Source organism: Triturus cristatus, chromosome 3_1, assembly GCF_964204655.1.
Source record: "Triturus cristatus chromosome 3_1, aTriCri1.1, whole genome shotgun sequence".
Lineage (NCBI taxonomy): Eukaryota > Metazoa > Chordata > Amphibia > Caudata > Salamandridae > Triturus > Triturus cristatus.
In genome coordinates, this window is record NC_140583.1 from 482,603,093 (window position 1) to 482,630,559 (window position 27,467).

The 27,467-nt window shown below is 46.4% G+C and overlaps 1 protein-coding gene across 1 annotated transcript in view; it reads right to left on the bottom strand.

Annotated features, from left to right (window-relative positions):
• The window catches only part of IQGAP1 (IQ motif containing GTPase activating protein 1), a 532,553-nt gene that overhangs the window by 124,616 nt on the left and 380,470 nt on the right, over nucleotides 1–27,467 (bottom strand). Inside the window, exon 32 of the mRNA XM_085644306.1 lies at nucleotides 25,799–25,934. Coding sequence (XP_085500432.1) covers nucleotides 25,799–25,934 — 136 coding nt within the window. The remainder of the gene's footprint in view (nucleotides 1–25,798; nucleotides 25,935–27,467) is intronic.

The window sequence follows — 27,467 nt, forward strand, 5'->3', positions numbered from 1 at the left end:
ATGTCGCCAATGGAAGAGGTTTCTAGGTGGATCCGGGTGTCATCCACATAGAGCTGGAAGGGGAGGTTGGCTCTTTTGGAGTATGGAGGTGAGGGGCTCCATGTATATGTTGAACAGTGCTGGGGAGAGAACTGATCCTTGAGGGACACCCCTGCTTAGGTAGGTCAGACTTGAAGTTTTTAATTTTTATTCTTTGCAAGCGGATCTGCAGAAAGGAGGTAAACCATTATAAGACCACCTCTTCTGCGCCAATCCTTTCTTGGAGTACATTGAAGAGCAGTTTGTGGTCAACAGTGTCGAAGGCTGCAGACAGGTCCAGGAGTAATAGTTAAAAACATTGGTCCGTGTCTATTGATTTGTAGACATCATCAACATTCAGGATCGCGGTCTGTGTGCTGCATCCTTTCCTGAAGCCCGATTGGTGAAAGTCTAGAAGGTTGTTATTATCAGTATGTTTGGGTTGAAGGAGAACACATTTTTCCAGGATTTTGGCTAGGAAAGGGAGGTTGGAGACGGGCCTGAAGTTGATGAGATCATTAGGGTCAGAGCCCAGGTTTTTTTGTAGTGGCATGACTTGGCCGATTTTTAGACAATCTGGCATGACTCCGGTTCTCAGGGAGCTATTTATGATCTTGGTCCAGAGCTGGGCTAGGGCGAGTTTGAGCTTTTTGGCCAGTTGAGCAGGGATAGGGTTCGCAATGTGAGACGAGGCTCTGGACCTGGAAATCAATTCAATGATTTCAGCTTCGGAGATTAAATTGAAGGACTTCCAGTTGTTAGGGAGTGCCTGGGTGGGTTGTTGTCTTCTTTGCAGGGTGTTAGGTTTTCGCTGGGTGGTCGGGGGTGGACATCCAGGGAGAGATCAATTTTGGTGATTTTATCATTAAAGGAAGTGGCAAATTTGTCACATAGTTCCTTGGAAGCCTGCACTGAGGTTGGGGGGATGGGGGGGTGCTTGGATGTTTGCTGTCTAATGAGGTTGAAGAGTTCTTTGGACGATTTTTAGCATTGTTTAGTGCACCACAGAAGAAGGAGGTTTTTTCATACTTGATGTGTTTTTTTTATATTTTCTGCGTTCAGTTTTGAGTTGGGCAAGATGGGAAGTGGACGGGTTCTTCAGCCAGAGTCTTTCTGCAGCTCTTAGTTGTCTTCTTTCAGAGTTTAGGTCGGTGTTGAACCAAGATCTCGATGGAATGTTCCCGACTCTTTTTTGTTTTAAGGGAACTATTTAGTCAAGTATGGAAGTCATAGTTGTATTGTAGTGTGAGGTAAGTTCAGTTGTTGAAAGGTCGCGAGTGGTGATGGGAAGGAGAGAGCTTGCTCTTTCTTCCAGGTCGGTAAGGGGGATCCGTCCAAGATTTCTCGCCCAATGAAGGGATTGCTGTGTGCGTGGGAGGCAATGGATCATTTGGTTGATGTGAAATAGTATGATGACCAGTCAATAGGAAGGATGTGGTCGATAGGGACTGTATCTTCATGGGCTATAATGGCTTCCAGGATTGAATCTCTGTTATGGGTTTGCTCTGTGCAGTGTTGGATAAGATTATTGTTGCGTACAAGTTCGTTCATGGATTGGATCAGAGAATCATTTTCGTCATTCCAATGTAGTTGAGGTCACCTAGTATTAAGTTGTTAGATTCCAAGAGTGAGCACTGTGTTATCAAGTCAGAGAGGTGTTCTCCAAATTAGGGGGTGTTGCCTGGTGGATGGTAGAGGAGATGGAAGTATAGCGTTTTGTTGTCCATCGTCTTGATGGTAGAGGTTAGGTATTCAAATATGTTGTATTTGAAGGAGTCCGTTTCCGTTCAAAGATGTTGCTCTTATTGATGATAGCTATACCCCGCCTTGATAGTTCTTTCTGTCTTTATTGATGATTGAGAACCCAGGGGGCACAAGCGTGGAGCCCTTGGGATGTTAGTGAGGGAGGCTGGAGGCCTCAGCGTTCTGGGTGTGATGGGGTCTCTTTCAAATCCAGTTAAAACCTGGATCTTGGAGATGGAGTTGACAGTTGAAGGTGCGTCGTAAGAGTTGGCAAGATTAATCGCCTCACTCATGGGTATTGCGGTGTTTGTTCTTCTGGGTCTCTGAGGTTGGTTTGTGAAGGGGGTTGTAATCCATCTGTGCGATTGAGCCTTGGGAGGGCTAGTGTGTTTGGAGTTGGTAAAACTGTGTATGTAGGGAGCGGGCGATGGCAAGGCTCCAGTGGTGTGGGGAGGTCGATAGAATATTGTTAATGGCCTGTATTACGATCTCTAGTTAGTTTTCCAGCAGAGCAAGTCTCGGAGTCATATTCATCGAGGAGGGGGTAGGGAAGTTTAGGTTTAGGATGTCCTGAGCGGGGCAGTCCAGGGATGGAGAGAACTTGTCGGTAGTCATATTCATCGAGGAGGGGGTAGGGAAGTTTAGGATGTCCTGAGCGGGGCAGTCCAGGGATGGAGAGAGCTTGTCGGTAGTCATATTCATCGAGGAGGGGTTAGGGAAGTTAAGGTTTAGGATGTCCTGAGCGGGGCAGTCCATGGATTGGGAGAGCTTGTCGGTAGGAGTGTGGCTCACAGTGTTAAAGTTGCCTATGTTGTCCCTGAGGGTAGTCGTGGGCATGTGGGGTGAAAAAAACTCTACGTGATTCAAGCGGCAGCTTCATGAGTGCCAGAGGAAGGTGGGAGTTAGGAGACATTGCTTGAGGGTCGGTTGCTCTGGGAGCTTGTTGGGAGTAGTATCGAGAAGAGGAGGGCGGGGGGCGGTGGAGGTCAGAAAGGGGTTGGGGAGTCTCATCAGAGACATACCTCAGATTTGCTCCGGATGAGAGGTGTGCATTGTGTGGGTCGGGGAAAGTGGCGTCAGAAGGGGATAAGATTGATTTGGTGGAATGGGACTTGGGATTGTTATGTGAATTCACTGGGGGGTGGTGGGGGGAGGTCGGTCGGTGGGAGATAGGGGGTTGTTCGAGTGGGAATAGCCTAGCTGAGCGAGAGCGTTGCATACCGTGGGGAAAAGGGAATCAAATGAGTCTAGGTTGTCATTGTTAGCTTGGATCAGGACTGTGCCGTTGCTGTAGATGGTCACAGAGGTGTTGCCACTGTGCACAGAGCGATTAGAGATTGGGATCGTCTGTTTGCAGCTCAGAGGGGTGCTAGTAGTTTTGACTATGTGAATGTGGGTCCTAAGGATGGTGTTCCATTTCGCGGGGCTCTGGGTGTGGAGATGATGTCCATTTTGTGCTGACCTTCGGAGGAGCAGTGGTATATGTCAGCAAAAAGAGTTTCTGGGTGTTGTCTGATCAGTCTGTGTTTGAAGTTTCTTTTCGCTTTGAGTGAGAGATTGGGGGGGGAAGATGATGAAGAAAGAGTTAGGGCCATGGGGTTTCAGGCATTTCGGTGCAGAGGCGGAGATAGAGGTTAGGATGTCCGGTATAATTTTGTCTCGGTTAGACGGTGGCATGACACCCGGAGTACTCCCCAGTCTGTTGGTATTAGAGGGGAAGAACTAGGAGGTGTTAGGAACTAGGTTTGTTCTTAGTGGCAGTTACGTATGGGCCCCTTCTCTTTCTAATGAGATATACTCAGCATTCGGGACAGCAGGATGGGATTTAAGGACTTGGTCGTAGGAGGATTTCCCCTCGTCCCAGCAGTTTGTTGTTCAGCAAGTCGCAAGGAGATGGTAGGACATGTAGCACCTACACGGAGTGTGTCAGTTACCGCTGACTTACCAGTGAGTTTTCGTGTTATATACTTTCTTTGTATATAGGCTAGTGTGGTGCTGGAACTTTCTTTAGAGACGTGTTCAGCATTCAGGTCAGTCGCATGAGTTTTATGGACTTAGTATTAAGAGGGTTCTCCCTCGTCACACCAATTCGTCGACATGCAAGACGCTAGAGAGAGGACATGGAGTGTAGCGCCATCACTTTACTTGTTTCTAAGGCTCATGTGGGGCTGGATCACTCTCTTGAATTGTCTTTACTTTATTCCAATTATCGGTTTGTGGGGGGGAGTGGGGGGGGGGGGGGGGAATAGTTTTCTATGACTTGTACATAATTGCTCTAGGGGAGTAGTCACGGTTCTGTTACCTCCATGGGGAAGTGTAGAGCGGGCGTCTCCCACTCCCCATTTGTGATCTGAGGATCTGCCTTCTGAGGGTCAGGCACCCAGTTTAATTTGTATCGTGCCTCACCGTTACTGCGGTCAGTAGCTGGGGTTACTGAGGTCGGGCGTCAGGGTTAATTGATCAAGAGTAGATGTAGGCAGGCACCCAAGTTTCCTGTCTCATGCCTCGTCGTTAATTGTGGTCAGTATGTCGGGGGTAATTGGTCCTGAGGAGCCACCATTTTAGCGTCAGGCACCCAGGTTCAATAAAAGTTAAGATTCCGTTTTTTAAGTTAAGTTCTTTATGCAGCGCACCTCACCGCCACTGCGGTCAGCGCATTGAAGGCAGATCGCCGTCCCCTGCCTCACGCGCACTCATCGGTCAGGAGTCAGCGCGTCTTATGCGTGAGTCGCCATTTTGGGGACTGGCACCCAAGTTGAGTTAAAGTTTAATTAAAATGGAGATTAAGATTTTGTGAAGCGCACCTCACCATCACTGCGGTCCGTGCATCAGAGGCAGACCCTCGTCTCCGGTCTCACGGGCGCTTACAGGTCAGCAGACAGCACGTTGGGTGTGATTTGCCCCGAGGTGTCGCCATTTTGGAGTCAGGCACCCAAGATTAATTAAAGTTAAGATTATGTGAAGCGTGCCTCACCGCTACTGCCACATTACACCCTAGAGCCCGTTCACAATGTTGACGAGCATCCTTGCTAGAATACACTGCCCTTCACCCCTTCCCACCTCACAACCATTTTTGCGTAGTAGACTCTGGCACATACGATGCCCTGAACTTGAGATATAAAACCGATTAACCCCTTAGTTTGTGTAGTTGGTATACACCCATGAGATGCAATTGCATCCTGTAAGTGGGAGAGAGTGATATTAACCGCAACAGCTTGGGCACTGTTGAAAGCAGAAATGTATTTTCTGCTACTGCAATGAGGACCCTTTCACTAAGGAAGTTTCATTGTCACGGCTAGGGCAACTATTGTTAGTATGTGTTGTAAACCTTAATGAAAAAATATATATTAATGATTTGAGCATCAAAGGTGCACCCTTGTTTTAGGATTAGGCAATTGGCAGTGCTTTGGGTTCTAGCTGGAATTTTGACTGTGGTCAGGTGAAGAATAGGCTTACAGTGGTCATTTTTTCGCAATTCTGGCACTAAAAATTGTTTATTCACAACGGTCAATTCAGTGTAAAAGGAATTTTCTTCATCATGGATTTTTCAGAATTTATTCTTCATAAAGTAAATGTTACCAACAGGTTGAGACTTGTTCTAGTTTCACATGCTGTCCACTATTCTGTTGGTATTTTGGTATGATCATTTTCAATGGCTTCCTTTTACAACACATGTTTTACATGTTATAGTCACCTACAATGCATGCATGTACTTTGCATCTGCTGTTTGTTAAAAATAAGCTGTGAAACCATGGTTCCAAAAGCAAGTTGCTGAAAATGATCCATAATAAATATGCGTATGTAAGGGTTTCACTGCAGAATGCCATCTCTCAGTGTCCCCCAGGTGGCAGCTCGATCTAGCCCAGCTAGTCAGAAAAGGAAACCAGCACTGGCAAAGAAAATAGGTCTTGCCTATATTTTTTTGCAATGTTGCAAATGGCTAAACATAAAGGGGAAAAAAAGCTTTATGACACAGCCAGCGTTGACCGAGTATTAGCATTTGTTTTTAACCCGAGGCTTTGATGCACCGAAGCCAGTTCTGCTATATAATCTATACTATAACGTCCCTGTAAATCTATAGTCTGGGGGCCGCAAGCACACTCTTGATGTTTGCATATGCCCCCCTGTTCAAAATGGGCAAGCATTTATTCACAAGTTAATCAACGTGAAAGAAAGAAATTAACTATGGCGTCCTGCACAGTCATCTTTTGGGTCACCTTTATTTTTAAAGACATTCTGCAACAAATGAGTAAAATATGGAATATGCTACTTACCAGTATGCATCTGTTCTTGGCATGTAGAGCTGCAGATCTACACACTTTTGCATAGATCGCCATCTGGTGTTGGGCCCGGATGTTTCCAGTTTGTTTTTCCTCTTGGAAAGTCTTTGGAAGTCACGAGGTCGGTGACTCCTCCCTTGGTTCGTATTGCGCATGGGCTTCGGCTCCATCCTCAGATTGTTTTTCGCCAACAGGGAAAGATTGAGCGTAGTAATAACAGTGAAGAAACCCATGTGTGTTGTATCTAAATAAGATAGGCTGGAACAGATACAGGTAGCCTGGGAGGCAGGTGGGCGTGTGTAGATCTGCAGCTCTACATGCCAAGAACAGATGCATACTGGTAAGTAGCATATTCCGTTCGAGGCATATGAGCTGCAGATTACACACTTTTGCATAGACTATATAGCAGTTCCCAACCTTAGCGGCGACCACCGGTATCTGTTGCAGTGGTTTGAAATAGTGTTTTTAGTACAGCCTGGCCCACACTAGCTTGTTGTTTGATATGCACATCTACTAGAGTAATGTTTAGTGAAAGTGTGCGGTGTTGACCATGTAGCTGCCTTGCAGATAGCGTGCGTTTTGCTTTGTGGTAGCAAATCTGTATGCATTTTACAATCCACCTAGCTATCCCTGATTTAGAGATGGGGTTGCCTTTATGAGGTGGAGAGAAAGAGACAAACAGTTGCTTTGTCTTTCTGAAAGGTTGTGTTCTCTGGATATAGTAAAGAAAGGCCCTTTTAACATCCAGTGTGTGTAGAGCCCTTTCTGCAACAGTTTGAGGTTGCGAGAAAAAACCCGGTAATTCTACCGATTGGTTTAGATCAGGGGTACTCACAAACTTTCTCTCGGGGGCCAAATTTACAGTGTGGTTTGTGGCCGAGGGCCGCACCGGTGGGGGCGGGGTCAGTGGTGGAGGGGGCGGGGCTAGAGCAAATAAAAAAACTGACCATGAGGTTGAACACAGACCCCTGCAGCGGACGCATTCGTCCACTGAGCCACCAGACTCAGCATACACACACACATATGTATACAGTTCATTGGGGATTTGTCCATCAGAAGAACCGCACTTGAACACAAGCTGCTTTTCCCCACAAGCTTTTATTAGGTATGGTTTGTCGCGCTTGCCTGTAATTATTCACACCTGACTGAGCCCGACGCGTTTCGATGACTCTCTTCCTCAGAGGCTCTCACAGTCAGTAGTATGCGAATGAAAGTTCCCCCGAGTCCTTGTTTGGCAGTATATCGTACGCAACGTGCTGTCTCATATAGAGCAGCCCATTTGGGCATACAACATACTGCCAAACAGGGACTCTCTCTCTCCCGGTCTCCTTCTCTCTCTCTGTCTCCCTCTGTCTGTGTCCCTTTGTCTCTCTCTCCCTCTCTGTCTCCCTCCCTCCCTCTCTGTCTCTCTGTCTCCCTCTCTCTCTCCCTGTCTCCCTCCCTCCCTCTCTGTCTCCCTCCCTCTGTCTCCCTCTCTCTCGGTCTCTCTCTCTGTCTCCCTCCCTCTCGCTGTCTCCCTCCCTCTCTCTCCCTCTGTTCCCTCTCTCTGTCTCCCCCCTCTGTCTCGCTCCCTGTCTCCCTTCCTCCCTCTCCATCTCCCGCCGTCTTCTACGTCTCTCTGCCTCTCTCTCCCTCGGTTTCCCTCTCCGTCTCTCTGCCGCTCTCTGTCTGAGAACTCATTGTCCTTGTGACTAAAATTAAACATGCGCCCATTCTAAAACCCGCCAAGTTCTACAGGCCATGCTGACCTGTCAGTGGTAACTGGTTGAAGATTAGATTCTGTGTGCTGATTTTTGGCGTCATCGGTGATCTTTGGCAGTTGCCAGCCCACAAATACAAGCCCCCTGAATATGGGCCAAACGTACTTTAAAAATATTTTACTGTCATTTATTTTTGTAAAATGGAAAACAAGCACAGTCCAGCAACATCAGTGGATAATTAAACTATGCTTCATTTCTCATGTTTATTCACATCTTTGCTTGGAGCAGTATGTGGCAAGAAGGAATATCTATTTACAATCATTTAACCACCACTTCAAAGCAAACAAATCAAGGGGGCTTTTTAACGCAGAAGTTAGAAAGATTCTCCTTCTCATGCTCTTGCCCAAAATAAGATATATTATATACCTACCAACAAATGTATGTCAAGTTTGTATCTTAATGGAAGCTGCAGTAGGATGACCTTTTGCGGGTGAGCTTGCGAGCACGCGCGCAACACCAATTGAACTCAAAGGGCTTCAGCCCCCTCACCCCACCCCCCGCGTGTGTGGCAGCTCGGGATGAGACAGCTTCCCGGGCATCCACACAGCCGCACCCGAGCACTTCACAGGTCTTTAAAAGACCATTTGCATGTTAATGAGGCCTCGCTGTTGTTTCACCCCTTCTAAGAGCTCCTGCAGCGCCACTCTGCCTATTGCTTAAAGATTCACCCCCCCCCCCCCGCCGGAATCAGCTCCACTCTGCCTATAGCTTAAAGATTCAGCTCCCCCCCCCCCCGGAAATTTTTCTGCGAGGTGTAGCTGAATGGATGTATATGCTAGGTTACATCTTTGTAGATGTAGTAAGTAGCATATGATGTGCTGTATGGATGCGTCTAGAGGGTGGATTGTGTTATGGCAATAAACAACAAATCTTTTCCACTTGGCAGCGTAGCAGGCTCTAGTGGTAGGGCGTCTAGCCTCTCTGATAACGTTCATACACTCAGGGGGAAGGTATCCGAACTCTAGGATCTCAGGAGCCAGATCGCAAGGTTGAGCTGAGCTGAGTCCGGGTGTCTGATCTCTCCACGGTTCTGGGTTAGGAGGCATGGTGAGAGGTGTAATTTTTGGTGTGGCACTACTGAGAGTTCCAGCAGCGTGGTGTACCACGGTTGTCTGGCCCATGTTGGAGCTACTAGAATCAGTGTGAGGGAGTGCTGTTGTAGCTTTCGCACCACTAATGGAATTAGTGGGAGAGGTGGAAAGGCGTATGCAAATTTGCCTGACCAGTTCATCCATATCGCATTGCCTTTAGACAATGGGTGTGGGTATCTGGCGGCGAAGCTTGGGCATTTTTTGTTTTCGTGGGTGGCGAATAGGTCTATCTGTGGATGCCCCCACATCTGAAAGAACGGGTGAAGAACCTGCGGGTGAAGTTCCCACTCGTGGATCTGCTGCGTCTGTATGCTGAGCAGATCTGCCATGGTGTTTTGGACTCCTGGGACATGTCGGGCTAGAAGAAAGATTTTGTGTGGAATTGCCCATCTCCATATGCTCTGTGCTAGTTGAGAGAGCTGTGGAGAGTGAGTGCCGCCTTGTTTTTGGATGTAGTACATGGCGGTCATGTTGTCTGTGCGGATAAGGACTGCCTTGCCTAAAATCTGTGTGTGAAAAGATTTCAGGGCTAGAAAGATGCCAGTAACTCCAGATGATTGATGTGGAGTAACTTTTGTTGCGGCGTCCATGTTCCCTGCACTGTGAGGTGTAGTAGATGAGCTCCCCAGCCGGAGAGCGATGCGTCTGTTGTCAGGATTATTTGTGGAACCGGGTCCAGGAACGGTCGACCTCTGGAAAGATTTGTGGTGTTCCACCACTGCAGAGAGCGATGGGTGCGACCGTCTACCAACACCAGATCTGTCAGTTGCCCCTGGGCCTGGTTCCATTGGCGCGCTAAGCACTCTTGGAGTGAACGCATCTGGAGGCTTGCATGAGGCACTATGAAAATGCAAGAGGCCATCATCCCTATCAGTTGCATAAACACTCTTGCTGGGAGGGAGTGTTGAAGTATGAATTTTTGACGCAAAGCCTGAATGCTTGCAACCCTGGACGGATTGTGGTAGGCTATGGCTTTTGAGGTGTTTATGGTGGCACCGAGGTATTGCTTTATGTGGGATGGTGTTAACTGGGACTTTTGGTGGTTCACCGTGAAGCCTAGTTGGTGAAGTAGTTGGATTGTAGTGGCGGTGTGGTGTACACATTGGTTGTAGGACGCGGTTTTTATCAGCCAGTCGTCCAGATACGGGAAGACGTGAATGTGCTGTCTTCTGAGATGTGCCGCCACTACCGCTAGGCACTTGGTGAATACCCATGGTGCAGTTGTGACCCCGAATGGGAGCACCTTGAACTGGTAGTGTTGCCCGTCCACTACGAATCTGAGGTACTTTCTGTGGGCACGGTGTACCGGAATGTGAAAGTATGCGTCTTTCAAGTCCAGTGTGGTGAGGAAGACGTTCTGGGAGAGGAGCGGAAGTACCTGCTGAAGTGTTACCATGTGAAAATGGTCCGAATGTATGTATGTGTTTAGAGGCCGGAGATCTAAGATAGGTCGTAGAGTCTCGTCTCTTTTTGGTATCAGAAAATATAGGGAGTAGACCCCTACATTTTGCTGATCGTGGGGGACCTGTTCTATTGCGTGTTTTTGTAGGAGGGAAATTACCTCCTGTTTTAGTAACGTGGAATGTTCTTGTGACATTGGGCGTTGCCTGGGTGGAATGTTGGGGGGGTAGATGTGAGTTCTAGGCAGTACCCTGAACGAATAATTTGGGTCACCCATTTGTCTGATGTGATGGACTTCCAGACGTGAAGGAAATTTTGTAGTCTGCCCCCGACCGGAGTGGGATGGTCTGGAGGGAGCAGGGGAAAGTCATTGGGTAGGCAGTGTGGCAGAGCGGGCGGTATTCGTTTTGCCTCTGCCTTTATTGTTATTGCCCCTATATCCGCCTCTTTGATAACCTTTTGTGAAGGTGGACTGAGGAGGGGATTTGTAGGACGTGGACGCGCTATCTGAGGAGTAGCCTCTGCCCGTGCCCCGAAAGGAAGAGCGGCGAAAAGAGCGCCTAGGAGGGTGTGACTGTAGGGCTCCCATAGATTTTGCCGTATCTGTGTCTTTCTTCATCTTCTCGAGGGCCTCATCTATCTTTGGACCGAATAAATGTTCCTGATCAAATGGATGGTTTAATATAGAGGCTTGTACCTCCTGTTTAAAGCCTGAAACTCTAAGCCAAGCGTGTCGACGGAGGAGGACACTAGTGTTAATGGCCCTGGAGGCTGTGTCTGCTGCATCTAAGGCACAGCGTATAGAGGTATTAGTTATGGTCTTACCCTCTTGAATTAATTTGTTGGCCCTATTTTTATATTTTTCTGGGAGATAGTGCATGATGGTTTCTAGTTCATCATAATGCGCTCTGTCGTATCTGGCCAATAGCACTTGAGTGTTGGCGATACGACATATATTGGCTACCTGGGACGCAGTGCGTTTTCCTGACGCGTTCAGGAGCTTTGACTCTTTGTCCGGCGGTAGTGCTTCGCCTGATGCCTGGGAATTAGATCTTTTCCTTGCAGTGGATACCACTAAGGAATCCAGTGGCGCTGGCCCTTTGATATATGCAGGATCTGTGGGGGCGGCTTTATACTTTTTTCTATGCGTGGGTTTAGGACCCTAGCCCTGACTGGGTCTTTAAAAACCTCTGGCGCATGTTTAATTACCCCTTTGAGCATAGGTAGTATAGCAGTAGACCTATGTGCATTATCAAATGTGTCTAGGAGGAAATCTTCCTCTACTGGGTCAGTGTGTAGCTCTACCCCGTGATAATGTGCCGCCCTCTGAAGTAGGTGGTGAAAACCTAGTGAGTCTTCTGGTGGAGATGGCCTGGATGGATAAAGGTCATCTTGTGGGACATCTGGAATGTCTGGATTATTATAATCATCCCAGGGGTCTGGGGATCCTGTAGGGGTGGGATCTTGTGGCACATCTGCTGGGTCGTAGTATGGTTGCCCCTGATCATCATGGTCTGGAGACGGGGTCGAAGAGCGATGAGGCAGGGGTGGAGAAGGTGGAGGGGCGGAGGTGGAGAGGGTGGAGGAGGTGGGGAAGGCACTCTGAAAGGGGAGGTAGCACAGTCCTTCCTCTTTGGAGGTGGAGGAGGAGCCGGTTTGTCCAAATGTCTCTTTTTAGAAGACAGTGCCAAATGTCCAGTTTTTGGATCCTTGGTAAGTGTCTTTTGCAAAGGATCCGGTGTAAAAAGTTCTTGCGACACTGGTGATTTGGTCGGCGCCGACGTTTTCGGGGCCGATGGCTTTTTAGGCTTGTCTGTGCCGTGCTTTTTTGGGAGCTCCGATTTTTTGTTCGGTGCCGAGACAGGCTTCGGCACGGGAGTGTCGGTGCCGAGGGCCTTATGATGTTTGGTCAGCACCGAGAGGCTGGGTTTGGACACCGAGGGCTTTGGTACGGGGCTCGGTGTCGAGGTAGAGGCCGATCTCTTCTTCGGTGCCGAAGGGTGTTTTTCGGCACCGCTGGCAAGCTGGCTCGAGCCCGAGCTGCCGGAAGGCTTACTTGGCTTCTTCACCGGGCCCGAAGGTGGGGTGTTCGAAGCAGTGTCTTTGGTCTTGCCTAGGCCCGGAGGCGAAGGCGTGACCGAAGCCTTTTTGGGTGTCGGCGCGGGTGTGGGAGGGGGTATTTTACTCACGACCCTCTGCGCCGGGGTGATGTCCTCCACATCTGAGTCGTCGGCTTCGGAAGCACTGACTAGGTCCTCTTCGGTGTGCTGCTGTCCCGGAGCTTCGACGTCGTCCCCGAAGATGTCGACTGGAACGGAAGTCGAGGAGTGCGCCATTTTCCGTCTGGCCCTTCGATCTCGAATAGTCTTTTTGGATCTTAAAAGACTTGCAGGCGGGACAGTCTCGAGCCTTGTGTTCAGGGGAGAGGCAGAGGTTGCACACCTCATGAAGATCGGTGTGGGGGAATTTGGACCCACATCGAGGGCACTTCTTGAATGGAGTTCTTTCCATCAGCCGGGACCAGAGCCTGGATAGGCCGAAGGCCGCCGTTGATGACTGGAATCGAAGGTGTGTCGAAGAAGAAGGTGATTGAGGAGATCAGTATCTAAACAATACCGCGGAGAGCGAGGATTCAGCTTCGATCGTCGAACTGGAATGTTCGGAACCGGCGCGCGAAGTATTACATCCGAGCCCGATGGCAGAAAAAAACAATCTGAGGATGGAGCCGAAGCCCATGCGCAATACGAACCAAGGGAGGAGTCACCGACCTCGTGACTTCCAAAGACTTTCCAAGAGGAAAAACAAACTGCAAACATCCGGGCCGAACACCAGATGGCGATCTATGCAAAAGTGTGTAATCTGCAGCTCATATGCCTCGAACGTAAAGGTTTCTTCAAAAATTCCCAAAATGTATCTTATTTACATGCAGAACTTTTTCATCTTAGTATTAGTAGTACTAGTACATAAGACTACACCAGTGCAAGTATTTGTTTTATGGCATAGTTTTCAAATATGAATTTTGAAACGTTCATGCTTCCACCCACCCTGACAATGACAATAGTGAACTAAGAAGTAAGTCAGTTATGTGCACCCTTTGGATAGCCTGGGGTGCTATTCTACATGGACATTTTTGTAAAATCAAATGTTGGAGAAGTTTTTGTACAGCACACATCCTGAAGGTCTGTATTTAAGGTTTCGCCTCTTTGTCAATACTTTATGTACATGGTGCAGATGGTTATAATAAGGATGTGAAATAATGGAAAGAGCTGCTGAGTTAGGCGACCGGGTTCGAGTCTCGGCATCGGCTCAACATCATGTGATTCTGGCCAAATCATGTAATCTCCCCAGTGGCATAAACAAGTGTCTTTGTGCAATATAACATGTGTTGTTATAAAGAGCTTATATACATTATAGAACTTTTATGTACTTTTAAGCTGCCCGTACTGTGAAAAAATGCGATCGGTACCCTTTTAAGGTGTTGCAGTGAGGAGAAGCAGAAGCCTGAAGGGAGGGAGCCTTGATGGGAGAGAGGAAGGGTTAGAAAGCGTGGCGGAGGAGGAGGTGCTCGCACTGCACCACGCGGAGCCATGGGGACGGCAGATGGTCACTGGGGAGACAGCGACCAGAGCTGGTTCTGAATTGGGGGTAGTAGTAAAATATAGCAATAATTGGTATTCAGTGGGTATCCTAGACCTTTTGGTACCTGTGCCACTGCACCATTCACATCATGACCCTGGTGCCTGCAAGGTAATTTCACTTGTGACTGCTTGTTTAGTAATAATATATAGCAATCATCATGTTCAGTGGGTTTCCTAAAGCTGTTGGCGCCTGTGCCACTGCACCTGCTGCACCAATCAAATCATAAACCTAATGCCTGCAACGTAATTGCACTTGAGACGGCTTGTTTAGTAGTAAAATATAACAATAATTATTGTTCAGTGGGATCCCTAGACCTTTAGACCCCTATGTCACTGTGCCTGCTACACTATTCAAATCATGACCCAAGTGCCTGGAAGGTAAAAGCACCTGACTGCTTGTTTAGTAGTAAAATATAGCAATACACTGTGTTCAGTGGGTTTCCTAGACCTTTTGGCCCCTGTGCCACTGCACCTGCAGCACCATTCAAATCAGGGCCCTATTGCCTGCAAGTTAACTGCACTTGTGACTGCTTGTTTAGCAGTAAAATATAGCAATATTTGGTGTTCAGTGGGTTTCCTTGACCTTTTGGCGTCCGTACCACTGCACCTACTGCACTACTCAAATCATGACCCTAATACCTGCCGGGTAACTGCACTTGTGACTGCTTATTTAGCAGTAAAATATAGGAATACTTGGTGTTCAGTGGGTTTCCTTGACCTTTTGGCCTCCGTACCACTGCACCTGCTGCACTACTCAAATCATGACCCTAATACCTGCCGGGTAACTGCACTTGTGACTGCTTGGTTAGTAGTAAAATATAGCAATCATTTGTGGTCCGTGTAAATTAGTAAGTATGTTTTAGTATTGCTTGTATTTGAATGTGCTTGAATAATTAAAACCATTGTAACTTTAATACATTATAAAACCTAATTAAAACAAATTCTATAAAATAAGAATAATGCATCAATTACAAGTTTGAAATCAATCTGTATCGATAAGAATTGCCGGCTTGAAATCAAAGTGCATTATAGATCTTAAAGTGCAAAGTGGCAAACCTTTACAAATCTGAGCTTTAACGATATTTAAACAACAGATTCAGTGACAATAACATCATAGGTCTGTTGCAAGTTCACCATCCACAGTTATGGTAGAATTGCAAACATGTGGACAAAGAGCATGTTAATTCATAAAGTGCATAATAAGCAAGCCCAATGTTTATCTATCAAAAGTGCCAGCCGTATATAAAATATTAAAGTGCGACCCGGGCAAGTATCATATCAATTCATAAAGTACATACAAGAACAACTCTGCCCAGACAGAGCAAGTCAGGGGATTCCCCAATGCCGCCTTTGCAGTTACCATGCCTATAAATCAAATTTCAAAGACCCCTTCCGGCTCAATCGCTGCTTATTGCAGCGCACACAATTTGTTATATAGATAGATTGTTTGCATGTTGAGCTCTGAACAGGGCAGTCCATAAAACATATCAGGAAAAGGGATATATACTGGAAGGCCCGGGGGCATAAGCCAGACCATGTAGACTGCTGCCATTTTCCCTTCTACCTTTTTAAGAAACCTCATGAGGCCAGATTCCGCTGCAAATCTCCTGGAGCGAGGCTGGCCAGCACAGCCTGCCTACATGTGCCGATTCCAATTTGGTTAAACAATGTTTTTAGCAGTAGTCTGAGTTCGGCCATTAACTTCTTACAGAAGCATATGAGGTGCAGCAGATCTTCTTCACCATCATCACATAAGCGACAACTGGTCAGGTCTGGGTTTCGCTTCCAAGGCAGTAGATGTAATAGATATGGTAGTATGCATAGGCGATATTTCAAAAAGCTCTCCTTGACTAAGTGTGAAAATAAGATTACGGAATTGGAGTTCTTTATCTGTTCTTGCCAAAGCTGTGCTGTCCTTGATCACGAACAGGGATTTCATGGTTTTGTTGAACAGTTTTTTAAGCCTTCATGGGTGGTGGAAGTTCCCCAAAGATGGTTACTAGGGAGTGGGGAGATAGTGGCCAGAGCTGGTTCCTAGTTGGGGGGTAGTAGTAAAATATAGCAATAATCGGTGTTCAGTGGGTTTCTGTTGGACTTGGCCCTTCTGGCAGGTTCACCCCTGAACTTTTTTGCTTTTATTGGTGACTTGGTGATAGTGGTTTTTGGTTCCTGCGCACTTTCCCTGTGTCCCAGGGTAAAGTGCGTGCGCACTGTGAATGCATGTCCAACATCCCCCTCTTAGCCAAAGTGTTGGAGAAATGTGTGCAACAGCAGCTTAGTCAGCACATCAACAACTTCCACCTCCTTGTTGACTTTCAATCCGGATTTAGACCTGGGCACAGCACAGAAACCACCATGCTTCACATAGTCGATGATGCCCTCCAAGCCCTCGACCAAGGCAAAACTTGTCTCCTAATCCTCCTGGACTTATCCTCGGCCTTCGACACAGTCAACCATGAAAAATTACTCGAACGCCTCAAACTCAGAATGGGCTTAGATGGCACTGTTCTAGATTGGTTTAGTTCCTTCCTCCATAACCGGTCACAGAGATTCCTGATTGATGGCAACCTTTCATCACCATCGCCGGTCACAGTTGGAGTCCCCCAAGGATCAACCCTGTCCCCCACCCTCTTCAACCTCTACCTTGAACCGCTTACCAAAGTATTGCGCGCAGCTAACATCTCCTATCATATGTATGCCGATGACACCCAGATCTACATCAAAACCTCTTCTCTCGAAGAGATTATCTCCCTGAACGAAGCCCTGATACTCACCGTACAATGGCTCGCATCCAACCAACTTAAACTCAATGCAAAGAAAACAGAATTTCTCCTGATCTCCCCTCCCAATGCCAACTTAGAGATTCAATCATGGATCAAGGCTATTACAGCCTTAAATTGCCCACCGACCATTGTGAATTCGGCTAAATCCCTGGGCATTACCCTTGACACAAACCTTAACATGAGGGACCACATAAATTCTATGGCTAAAACAGCCAGATTCCATCTGAGCTACCTTAGGAAATTGAAACCCTTCCTTGATGCCCCCGACCTAAAAATGGCAGTTCAAGCACTCGTCATCTCTAGACTGGAATATGGCTGCTCAACCCTCTCGGGCTTACCCAAGATCTCCCTGGCACCTCTAAAAGCCTGCCTCAACGCGGCTGCCAGACTACTGACTGGCACTAGGAAATACGATCATATTTCCCCACACCTGAAAGCTCTCAACTGGCTTCCCTTGGAGGCAAGAATACAGCTCAAACTAGCATGCATCACGCACAAAGCTTTACACTCTAACTCCCCCGCATATCTGACACAGAAACTCATGATCTCCGGAGGAACCAGAAACTCCAGATCCGCCAGGGATTTCCTGCTCCAACCTGCACGTTTTCGGAAAAATAAAACGTACAATCGGGCCTTCTCAGGGGCTGCTCCACGAATATGGAACTCTCTCCCACCCCACATAAGAAGAATCCCCTCACTGTCTCACTTCAAAAAGGATGCCAAAATCTTCCTTATGGGCAAATTTCTCGTCTAACACTACCTCAACTACTTCTTTGGCATAGCCTATGACGGCCCACTACCTCCCCCCTAACTACCGGTTCTCCCGAAACACCAGAATCTTGGGACCGGGTCAGAATTATTGAAAATGTACTCTGTAAATATGGTTTGTCGCTCTTTGTAATCGGTTATGTAAAATGTAAATACATGCTTTGTGTATATATATTCCTGCACTATACTGCTACTTGAGCTGTAACTGATCGACTCTAAATCTGTCTGTATATTGCTTTGCTCCCCTGTAAAGCGCTCTGATACCCTAGCGGGTCAAGTTCGCGCTCTATAAAACACATAAATAAATAAATAAAATAAAAATGTGGTGAGATAGGCCTGCCCTCCCATAGGAATGCATGGGGAATGTATGTGTCCCTAGTAGTTCCTGATGCGTGGGGTGTGCAGGCCCGAGTTTGGTATGTGCGGACTCGTGTGATTCAATGCTGCGCGATGATGTGTGCGGCGTGCCTGTACCTAGTGTGGAAGTGCCACTTCTAGAAGTGGGCACTTCTGTGTGCAGTGTGTCTGGCGTGTGATTGGCTGGAGCTGGCTGGTGAGCCTGGCTCCAGGAGTCTGGTTGGGTCTGCCCCAGTGGTGAGTGTGAGATTAGCATGCTGATGGCTGGGGAGGAGTGCACCTTGGACCTGAATAGGGCAGGGCTTTCCCCACACAATGCTGGCTCCGCCCCCTGTGGTGCGACTGACGACCCTAGCCCTGCCAGTGAATAGAGTGAGGGGCTGAGCACATCAAGGGTGCTCCCCAACCAGCTGCGACTGGTTTTCCCCCTCACCCTGAACCCTGAACCCAGAACAAAGGGATTTGGTGTATAAAAGAGGGGCTGTGACCCCATGAAAATGTTCTTGTTCTGCACTTGAATCTACCAGGGGCGCGCTGCTGCTGGGGCCCAGGGGAAGGCTTGCCTCCCTGGGCCCTGCCCAGCCCCTAGATGCCCTGGACACTGGAGGACTTTACTTCTAATGCCTGGTGAGCGCTTTATTGCTTGTTCTGCTTTGGATCCTGGCAGGAGGGGGCTTGCTGCTGGTGGGGCCCAGGAGGGACCGCCATGGGGGCTGCCTCCCTGCTGGAGGGCCCTGTGTGCTGGCCCCTGGGCCCTACATTGCCCCCTGATGCCTCCAGGACCTTCTGTTGAACTAGCGCCTGAAAAGCGCTATCTTTTCCCCCAGGAAGGAGGAACATGTGGGCCTTGGCAGCGCTGGGCTGCGATCGCCGCCGAGGGAATCCCGACGTAGGGATTCCCCCGTGATACTGGTCTCGCGGGTGCCCACCCCGCTGCTTTTGCGCTAATTTTATGCAGGTGCCCACCCTGCGTCTTCGTTTCCAGTTTATGACTAATGCGGGTGCCCACCCCGCTTATTGTAGTTTAATCGCGGGTGCCCACCCCGCTCTCGATTTAAATAACCGAGGGAGCCTACCCCTCACTTTGCCGCCGCAAAAGAAATCACCGCCGTGGCCCGAGCTGCATTTGAAAGGCATCGCCGAGCCCGCGGCCCGCCTGGTTGTGGGCGGGGCCGCGGGACGGAAGGGGAAGTGCGGCCATTGCCGGCAAACTGAAGTCCCGGAGCCTCGCAGGCTCCATCGAGAAGCACCCGGGAGCTGGGAAGCCTCGCAGCCTCACGAAGCCAGGCGGGAGCCTACCCTGCTCTGGCCAACGCCCCACAAGCCGGCCGTGGAGAGAGCCAGGCAGCGCGACTCGGCTGCCCGGCGTCAGGAGAGCCGACATTAGGAGCAGAGCCGGCGCGTAGGAGACCCCGGTAAGGAGAGGGCTCGGGGTGGTCTCTGTGCGTGTCTGAGCCCCCCCACGAGGAGGCTCCACCAAAGGGGACAGCATTCTCTGCCTGGGAGCCCACGAGGCTCCAACGCATACGGGGGCAGTTCGTTTGGTACTCAGAGCGGCCCCGGAAGGCAGCGGGCCGCTCCAACGTTACGGGGCATTGTTTTCTCTGAGCCCACGAGGCTCCAACGGTATAATCTGAGGCATTTCCCTGGTGTTCGGTGCGAGGCACAGAGTCAGAGCGGCCCCGTGTGTGCAGTGGGCCGCTCCAACGCTATGGGGGCATGTTGTTTTCAGAGCCTAGGTGGCTCCAACGTTTGGACAGTATTTCAAGAGCCTAGAGGGCTCCAAGTATTGGCGCAGGTTGTTCAGTGTGTTCTGAAGGGCTAATGAGAGCCCCCCTATGCCTATTTGCCTCCCCCAGCTGCGCAGCACGTAGTGCCAGCTGCAGCGTTTAGGCCCTGCTGTGTCCCCAGCTGCCCAGCAAGTAGTGGGCAGCTGCTACGTTTAGGTTCTGGTGCGACCTGGACTCTAATGTGATTTTGGTGCTAGGAAATGTACAGTGTAGTATGTTTTGCGCACCCTGTGTTCATGCTTATGGGGGTTAGGAAATGTACTGTGTATAGTATGTTTTGCGCACCCTGTATTTCATACCTCTAGATAGGATTCCTGCCTAGGAGGTTGTTTTACCTTTTCAGGTTGATGGTAGGGAGAATGTACTTCCCTGTGTTATGTACGCCCCTAGAATAGTTATACTTAGGTGGTTAGGTCTAATGCGTTAGACTTATGAGAAGTTGCATAAATGTGTTTATGCCCCTGTGATAGATGCAGGATAGGTTTTATACCTGATGCTAGTGTGATGACGCTGAGGTCATTATTGCGCCAGTAGTTACTGGTTGTGCTCTACAGTTACTTTGTGTTATGTTCTACATTTACTATTGGTGATTTGTGCTAAGTTCTAAAAGTGCTAATTCCGGACAGTGGTCCATGTGGCCCTGTCCCCTGTACATATAATCCCTTGTAAATTCTGCCCGTGCCTGTTGGCAAATTGTAAAGTGTGTGTTTTTATCTAATGTGTTTTGTATAATACACAAAGGTTATTTTTATACAATACCTTGTGTGGAGTTTCTTTTGTGGTGGGCCTTGGGTGTTGTTGCTGGGTGCGCGCGCAAACGCTTTACACATTGCCTCAGAGATAAGCCTGACTGCTCAAGCCAAGCTACCAAGGGGGTGAGCAGGGGTTATCTTTGGCGTGTAACTCCCCAGCCCTGACTAGAGTGGTGGTTTCTGCCTGGCTTTGGCGCAAGCCTCAGCCAACCAGAAATCCCATTTCTAACAGTTTCCTAGACCCTTTGGCTCCTGCATCACTGCACCTGCTGCTCCATTAAAATCATGACCCTAGTGCCGGCAAGGTAACTGCACTAGCAATATGTGGAATTGTTGCATTAAATGGCAAATTGATTCCATTTTGAGTCATAGGATGCATGAGTAGTTGGTCTTCTAGCTTCTTTTAGGATTTGCAAGCCTTCGTCTGGTAGCTTCAAGTATTCAAATTCCAGGACCCCATACGCCAGTTTAAGCGACTTGAGGTTGGGATGCAATCACTATAGTTGATGCACACGGAGCAGGTCTGGACATAGAGAAAGCCTTTTGTGTGGATGGGCATCTAAAGCAGCAGACAGCACTATGGTTGATATGCCCACGTTTGGGCAAGAAGAATTATTGTCATTTGTGTTTGGCTCATTTTCCACACTATATAAGAAATAAGTCGCAGCAAGGAGAAAGCGTAAGCAAATATTCCTAACAAACTGATCGAGAGAGCATTGACTAGGCTCCGAGTACATGCAGGCGACCTTTGGCATTTTTCATTCTGGTATGTTGCAAACAAGTCAAATGTTTTGGTTCCCCAAACTTGGAAGTAGTGTTTGATGAGCTGAGTGTTTATCTTCCATTCGTCCGATTCATTTTACTGAGATCAGAAAAATCATAGGTTTTCAACTAGCAAATGCCCAATGCCAAATTTCCTGTGTCAGCCTAGACAAAAGAAATGTGTGTGCACCCGTATTTCTTTTATGTACCACATAGTAGAGATACAGAAGTAGGCTTACTTGAAGTAGAGTGCCACTGGGAATTCACCTTCTTGGAAAAAGTAGGATCATTTCCTACAACATTGTCAGCTTGAAACAAAGGGTTTGCAGGACCTGCAGACCGAATATGGGACACAGTGTGCAATCCTTTTTGGTATAGGAAGCACATGCATTTAAATATCTGCCCCGCTGATTTAAATCAATTTTTCAATTCCTCCCTCCACAAGGAGTGAATTTCTTTCAGCAATAATGGCATGTGTTTCTGCTGATGTTTTGCTTTTGTGGGAGTATGCTTGTGGGTATATCCATGAACACAATGGAGTGGCCATGCTGCAATATTTACAGCACCCATTTATCTCCTTTACCTGTCCTCCGGACATGCATCTCATGCCTCAACCCTCCTCGAAAGGTATATTAAGATCAGGGGAATGCGCAAAGAATCACTAATTGGATGCAGTATAAGCTCCTCATGAATTTAAACCTCTACTTCAGTCTTTAGTGTTTCATCAAAGCCCTTCTCTCTAAAAAGACTGATTTACAGTAGTTTACTACAAGGAATTGAGTACCTTGGTATGCTAGTCTACCTGGATGAATTGTTGCTAAAAGGGCTGAGTATCTTGGTACGCCTGTCTAATGGAATGGGTTCTTTGTTGAGTTTTTTGTGGTGTTAAAATGAATGCATTTGCCGAAATGTGATCATTCACCTACCGGGGTGAATGCTCTTCCTAATCTTTTCAAAAGTTTCATCAACATATGGGTCAAATAAATAACATATACTGAATGGTAAATCTAATGGGTATAGCTGTTCCGAAGAACAAAATAGGGAAATAGATAGCAAGGCAATATGGCAATATGCCATAGCTGCTGAATAAAAAGCGCATTGTATAACGGCGTCTGAAATTATTTTTCCCTCACCGACAATTTCCTCTCTTCTCTTTTGATGTTTTTCAGGGATTTGTTAGAGGAGTTCTTCCATTTTCTCCAACTGGAAATTATCATAATACCTGAGGAGTGCCAAGTACGCCACAAGGTTGTATAGTCCACTGACACCCTCTTCCCCGCTGTCTCAATGAGTTTGCTTTCTTCGTCTGGAGGGGGCTGTTCAGTGGCACCGTGGTTGAAGGATCCTGTTGCAGCAGTGTAGAGCAACACATAATCATGCTTTTATAAACAGATTCTGTGTTATAGTTTCATATTTATGCTAGAAGTGTAATACAAGGTGTCCTACTTGATATTGAACGATTTCTCCTGAGTTATTTAAGACTGTCTTTATCAAACCATGTTCTCTCTGTCTTAAACAATGTTTCCATGAGAATATAATTCTCCCTGTGGTCTATGGCCATTGTGACGCCATGTTTAACACATCATACTGGATTACTGCATGATATGCAGAATTTTCTTCTAGAGCCAGTGCCTTAAAGAGATTTCTCTAGAAGTAATTTATCGTCTGACTCGACTAAGTATTTGTTCTGTGCATTTCAGAACTTGGGACACACTCTTCACATGGTTGGCCCAGATCCTCTTCTTGTTTTATGTCTATCATGTATTGGCACAGATGGAAAACATGGAGTAGTGTCCTGTGTTGCAACTGGACAGAAGGTGGTCTGTCGTGTTCAGTGGCTTTATTGTGTTTAGGATTTTGCAAACCAATGGTACTACTTGGTATCATTTAGACAATTTTTCAATGAAAGGCGAAATCACCATATGCAATCAATGCAATATTAACCAAACATTAATGACCATAACACTTGTTCATTACCACAAATGATGGTTATCCACAATTGATATGCAACAATGTTTGTTACAATGTTATAAAAATGTGCAATATGTCTCACTTAAACAAAAACTACAACAAAAATGACAATAACAAATAGGCGGGGGAACAAAAGTGCATGTGTGTTTGTACCAAATGACTTTTGAATTTATAAAAGTCCATTGGTCATAACAGCAGAGGCCTTTGTTTGCTACTTATTAATATCAACAGCGTTTCAACCCTATTTCTGAGTCTGAGGGTCACATCAGGAATCTTAGGATGTAGGTACATCTGAATGGCACCAGAATCCTGTGTAGGAATAGTATGCCTGGGCCTAATATGGTGGGATGGCAGACATTGGTGCTCACCATAGTGTGAAATAAATAAATACTAACGCAGGAGGTATATTTAATTAACCCAGAGTGGAAATGATCCTCAATAAAGAGTCTGGTCGAGGTGCAGTGAGTTGCCAAAGATAACTGCTTTCAAGGACCCTTGCGTTGAGGAAATAATGCCAGCAATCTGATAGTGCAGGGCGGGCAAGAAGGAGCAAAACTTGCTCCCGGCACAATAAAAAACACAACCTGGTAGAAATGACGGTCACTATCAATCAGGAAATTGTTGCATAAAAAGTATGAATGTGATTATGGAATTTATTGCGTAAAGGAGCCTCCTCAAATATAATTTTACTTTTAGTCTTATGTTGTCTCAAGGTATAAGAGTGTGATGAAGGACTGGGTCATGTTTGTGGGCGAAAACAAATCTTAAGATTGTGCCATGACATGCCTAGTGTTCAATTCATTTTTTATATCAAACCTGGACTCTCAAATGTATCCTCACATGATACTGTTCCCTCACACTCTTATGTGCCGTAGCTGTGTCCGCTGCAAAGCAGTACGGAGGGCTTCTATTCAGATATTGCCTATTAAGGCTGATCTTCGTTTAGTGTCAAGATATTTTTCAGGGCAACGCTTTGTTGAGTTTCAACCTGTTAAGGCAGAATTATTTATTTGTATGCCTAAATGCAAGTATTTTATGAACATGCCAATGCTCATGTATGCTTTAATATGTAGTGATATGTTGTTAGGGTGTCTTTGCCAACAGTAATGCCTCAAGAGTACCCTCTGAATTTACAGTATTGTTGATGGAACAGGTGAGCTGGCGACAACAAGTCCAACAAAAGAATTGTGACACAGCTTTCCTTGAAGCACCCAAGAGCAGAATTCTCCAGACAAAAAACACATGGAGCCAATAAAAGGTATAGTCATAAGGGATGCTTGTACGTACACAAACGTCTGTAGCATGCATTCATGTTTGTCGTTGGATGACAGCATTAGTGCCCATAGCGCGATCCCACAATCTATTTTGTTCACACCGACTATCAATACATGCTAAGCAGCATTCAGACAGATTGTTTCTGTGAATGCATTCCTAAATTCTGGAATGGCTGCCAAGATTTCACTGGCCATATTACACACTGCATGCTTATAGCACCCTAAAAGATCCAACATATTCATGGTCTTCAACACCAAACTTTTACCAACGGCATCACAGCGCTTTGACTTCCTGTCTAGCAGGGCTGTGGGGAATAATACATTAGGGTGGATTGACCATGCTGATGGAGGCCAGAACCACCAGGCTTTCAAGGGTTGGTGCTGGTCAGAAAGTCCAGGTTCCCAGGAGCAGACATTTGGCACCTCACTACAGGCAGACTCATTGGTGGGGCTGAGCAAGGCTTAGACTATGTCATCACCAATGTTTAAGACACAGCATCATTAAAATGCAGCAAGGGCTCTGGAGATTCACCTTGGTTTCAACCGTGGGTCGGATGAATGTCAAGCACGTCTGTGGACTGTCACCATGAAGGAGAAGAATGGTGCTGTAATTAACTACCCAGATCCTGCTATAAATGCCCAAATATTAATGTTGGAACTCCCGTCGTCCAATTATGCCATGACAACCTCCGCTGTCCAATGACTAAAAGGGGATGTGGGGTACCAAGGGACTCTGTAGATGACTCAAAAATGACCTGAGAAAATGGTGGATGGCTGCAGTGGATCACCTCCACAGCTCACCACGGACATCTTCTCCAAAAGGACTTTAAAAATGTGATGGAAATTCCCAGGTGGTGGAAATCAGAGCTATGTAGGTTGCATTATTTTTCCTTTTACATGGGAGTTCCCCTTAAAAACAAACAAGCCACAACGGTGTCCACAAGGGGAAATAAGGTATTACCGGGCAGAACATAATAACTTTTGATTGCATTTATGGCCATTTTTAATTTCTGAAAATGAAAATTTGCTCTCTGGTACAAAATATATACATACAGAACTAGATCATAGAAAGGCAATTATCCTAAAAGAGAATAAACTGGAGACAGAAATCAATTATTGATGAATTAGGATTTGGCCATCCCTATCGTATGCTGAAACCCAGAATGGGCATCGATACTTTGTGTTTCACATACTCTTAAAAATTAAATTCTGTGTAGGCAAAATCTACCAAATAAAAAGCGTTTGTATTGTAGGGACTAAGAAACTTACAAGGGATCAGGAACTATTGCACTGACCTCAAAATGTACAAACAAAATCATAATATATGTAGATCAAATAAGCCTTGGCATGTTTTAGAAAATGTGCAAAAATAAAATGATGTTAAAATACTAGTTGGACTGAAAGACTTACTTTAACAATATTGTTCTAGCATCCTTTTCTGCATTCTCGTCGCCCAATACATCAAATTTATTGGTCAGGGTGAGAGAAACCTCTGTCTTTGCTAACATCTCTTTGTTTGTATCACTTGGATTTCCTGGTCCTTCCCCTAAAGGAGGAAAATTAAGTATCAAAAGTGGGATTTTAAAACACAACGCAAATAGTAAGCAGATTACCTGCAGAATTAGTGCATGCGTGACATATCAGATTGAAAAAAGGCAAAAAAACGCAGTAAATCGACGGATCAGAGAATTACTTTAGATTTCATAGATAATAGATAGCAATATTAAATGTTTCTGGCAATTTGGTTCTTCATTTCCGTTATGAAATTAGTGCTGCTACTTTGTACATAGGTTTGCGCTACATGCAACTATACATACTTGTTTAAAAATTGATGCCTTTCCAACACGTATTATTTGTAAAACAACACTTAGTTCATCACTAGGTATGTATCACGATTGAGTGCAACTCCTTTTGCCTGATTCACAAATTCTGATAGAAGGGCTCAAAAGATGCTTCAAGCTTAGTCTATCAGGAAGAAATGTGGCACATTTGCTGAACTGGGAATCTGCATACTTAGGCCCTGATTACAAATCGCAGCGAACACTCTTTTGGCCGCGAACTCGGGTAAGTGCCAGACATGGTAGCATCTATCTACGATTAGTGGCAGTTAAAAAAAGGTAAACAGCACCAAACACTTCATTCCGGTGGTTAAAACTCAGAATCGGAGGCAAATTATGCACCCATTCATAGCTGCATCCTGTTGTAGGTATTCAGTTTGCTTCTGTAATCGGCTGCTGCTCTGTACACTTGCCTTCAGCATGTCTCCAAAAATCATGTCATTCTGGGCAAATCACGTAATATTCTACTGTCGCATATTGTAAATACATGTAATGATGTTATGTAAGGGTGTTATGTAATGTGAAGATGTGTACTGAAATATGCAAGACTCTCAGATGAAAACAACCCCTGTCTCCAAGACCACACTCACGTACTGTGCTTTGTTGCATCCCAGTTGGGCTTACACTATATAATTGGCACTATATACTAGATACTTTAATTTTCGACAAAATGTGATTATGTTCATTACACAGCATATTATTAATATTCTGTTAGATCCGGGGGGTCTCTAGTTGGCAGGGTAGGTACCACTGTCCAAGTAGGGACCCTTGCTTCTAGTCAGGGAAAGGGGGATACACTGTTAAGATAACCCCTGCTCACCCTCTAGGTAGCTTGGCCTGAGCAGTCTAGGCTATCAAAGGCAATGTGTAAAGTATTTGTACCAACACTCACAGTAGCACAGTGAAAACACCACAGATTTACTCTACACCAGTTTTAGAAAAATAATGTATCTTTACTAAAAACTTCACAAGACCAAAGACTACAGAAAAACCAACATACAATTAAAAAGGTTACTTTAAAGATAGTTCAAGAGTTTGTAGAAAGTACTCCAGGATGTAAAAATGAGTGTCCTGCACAATGCGACTCTCAATGCACAAAATGCGAAACTCTCGTGCCCAACAGTACCTGTAGTTGCGCTAAGGTTTCCAAAAGCTATAACAATGAAGATGGCAAAGGCGATGCAATACTCCTGAGACCTTGGGGAGGCTTTGCAGCAGCCCTGCTTCACGCAGCAGAGGTG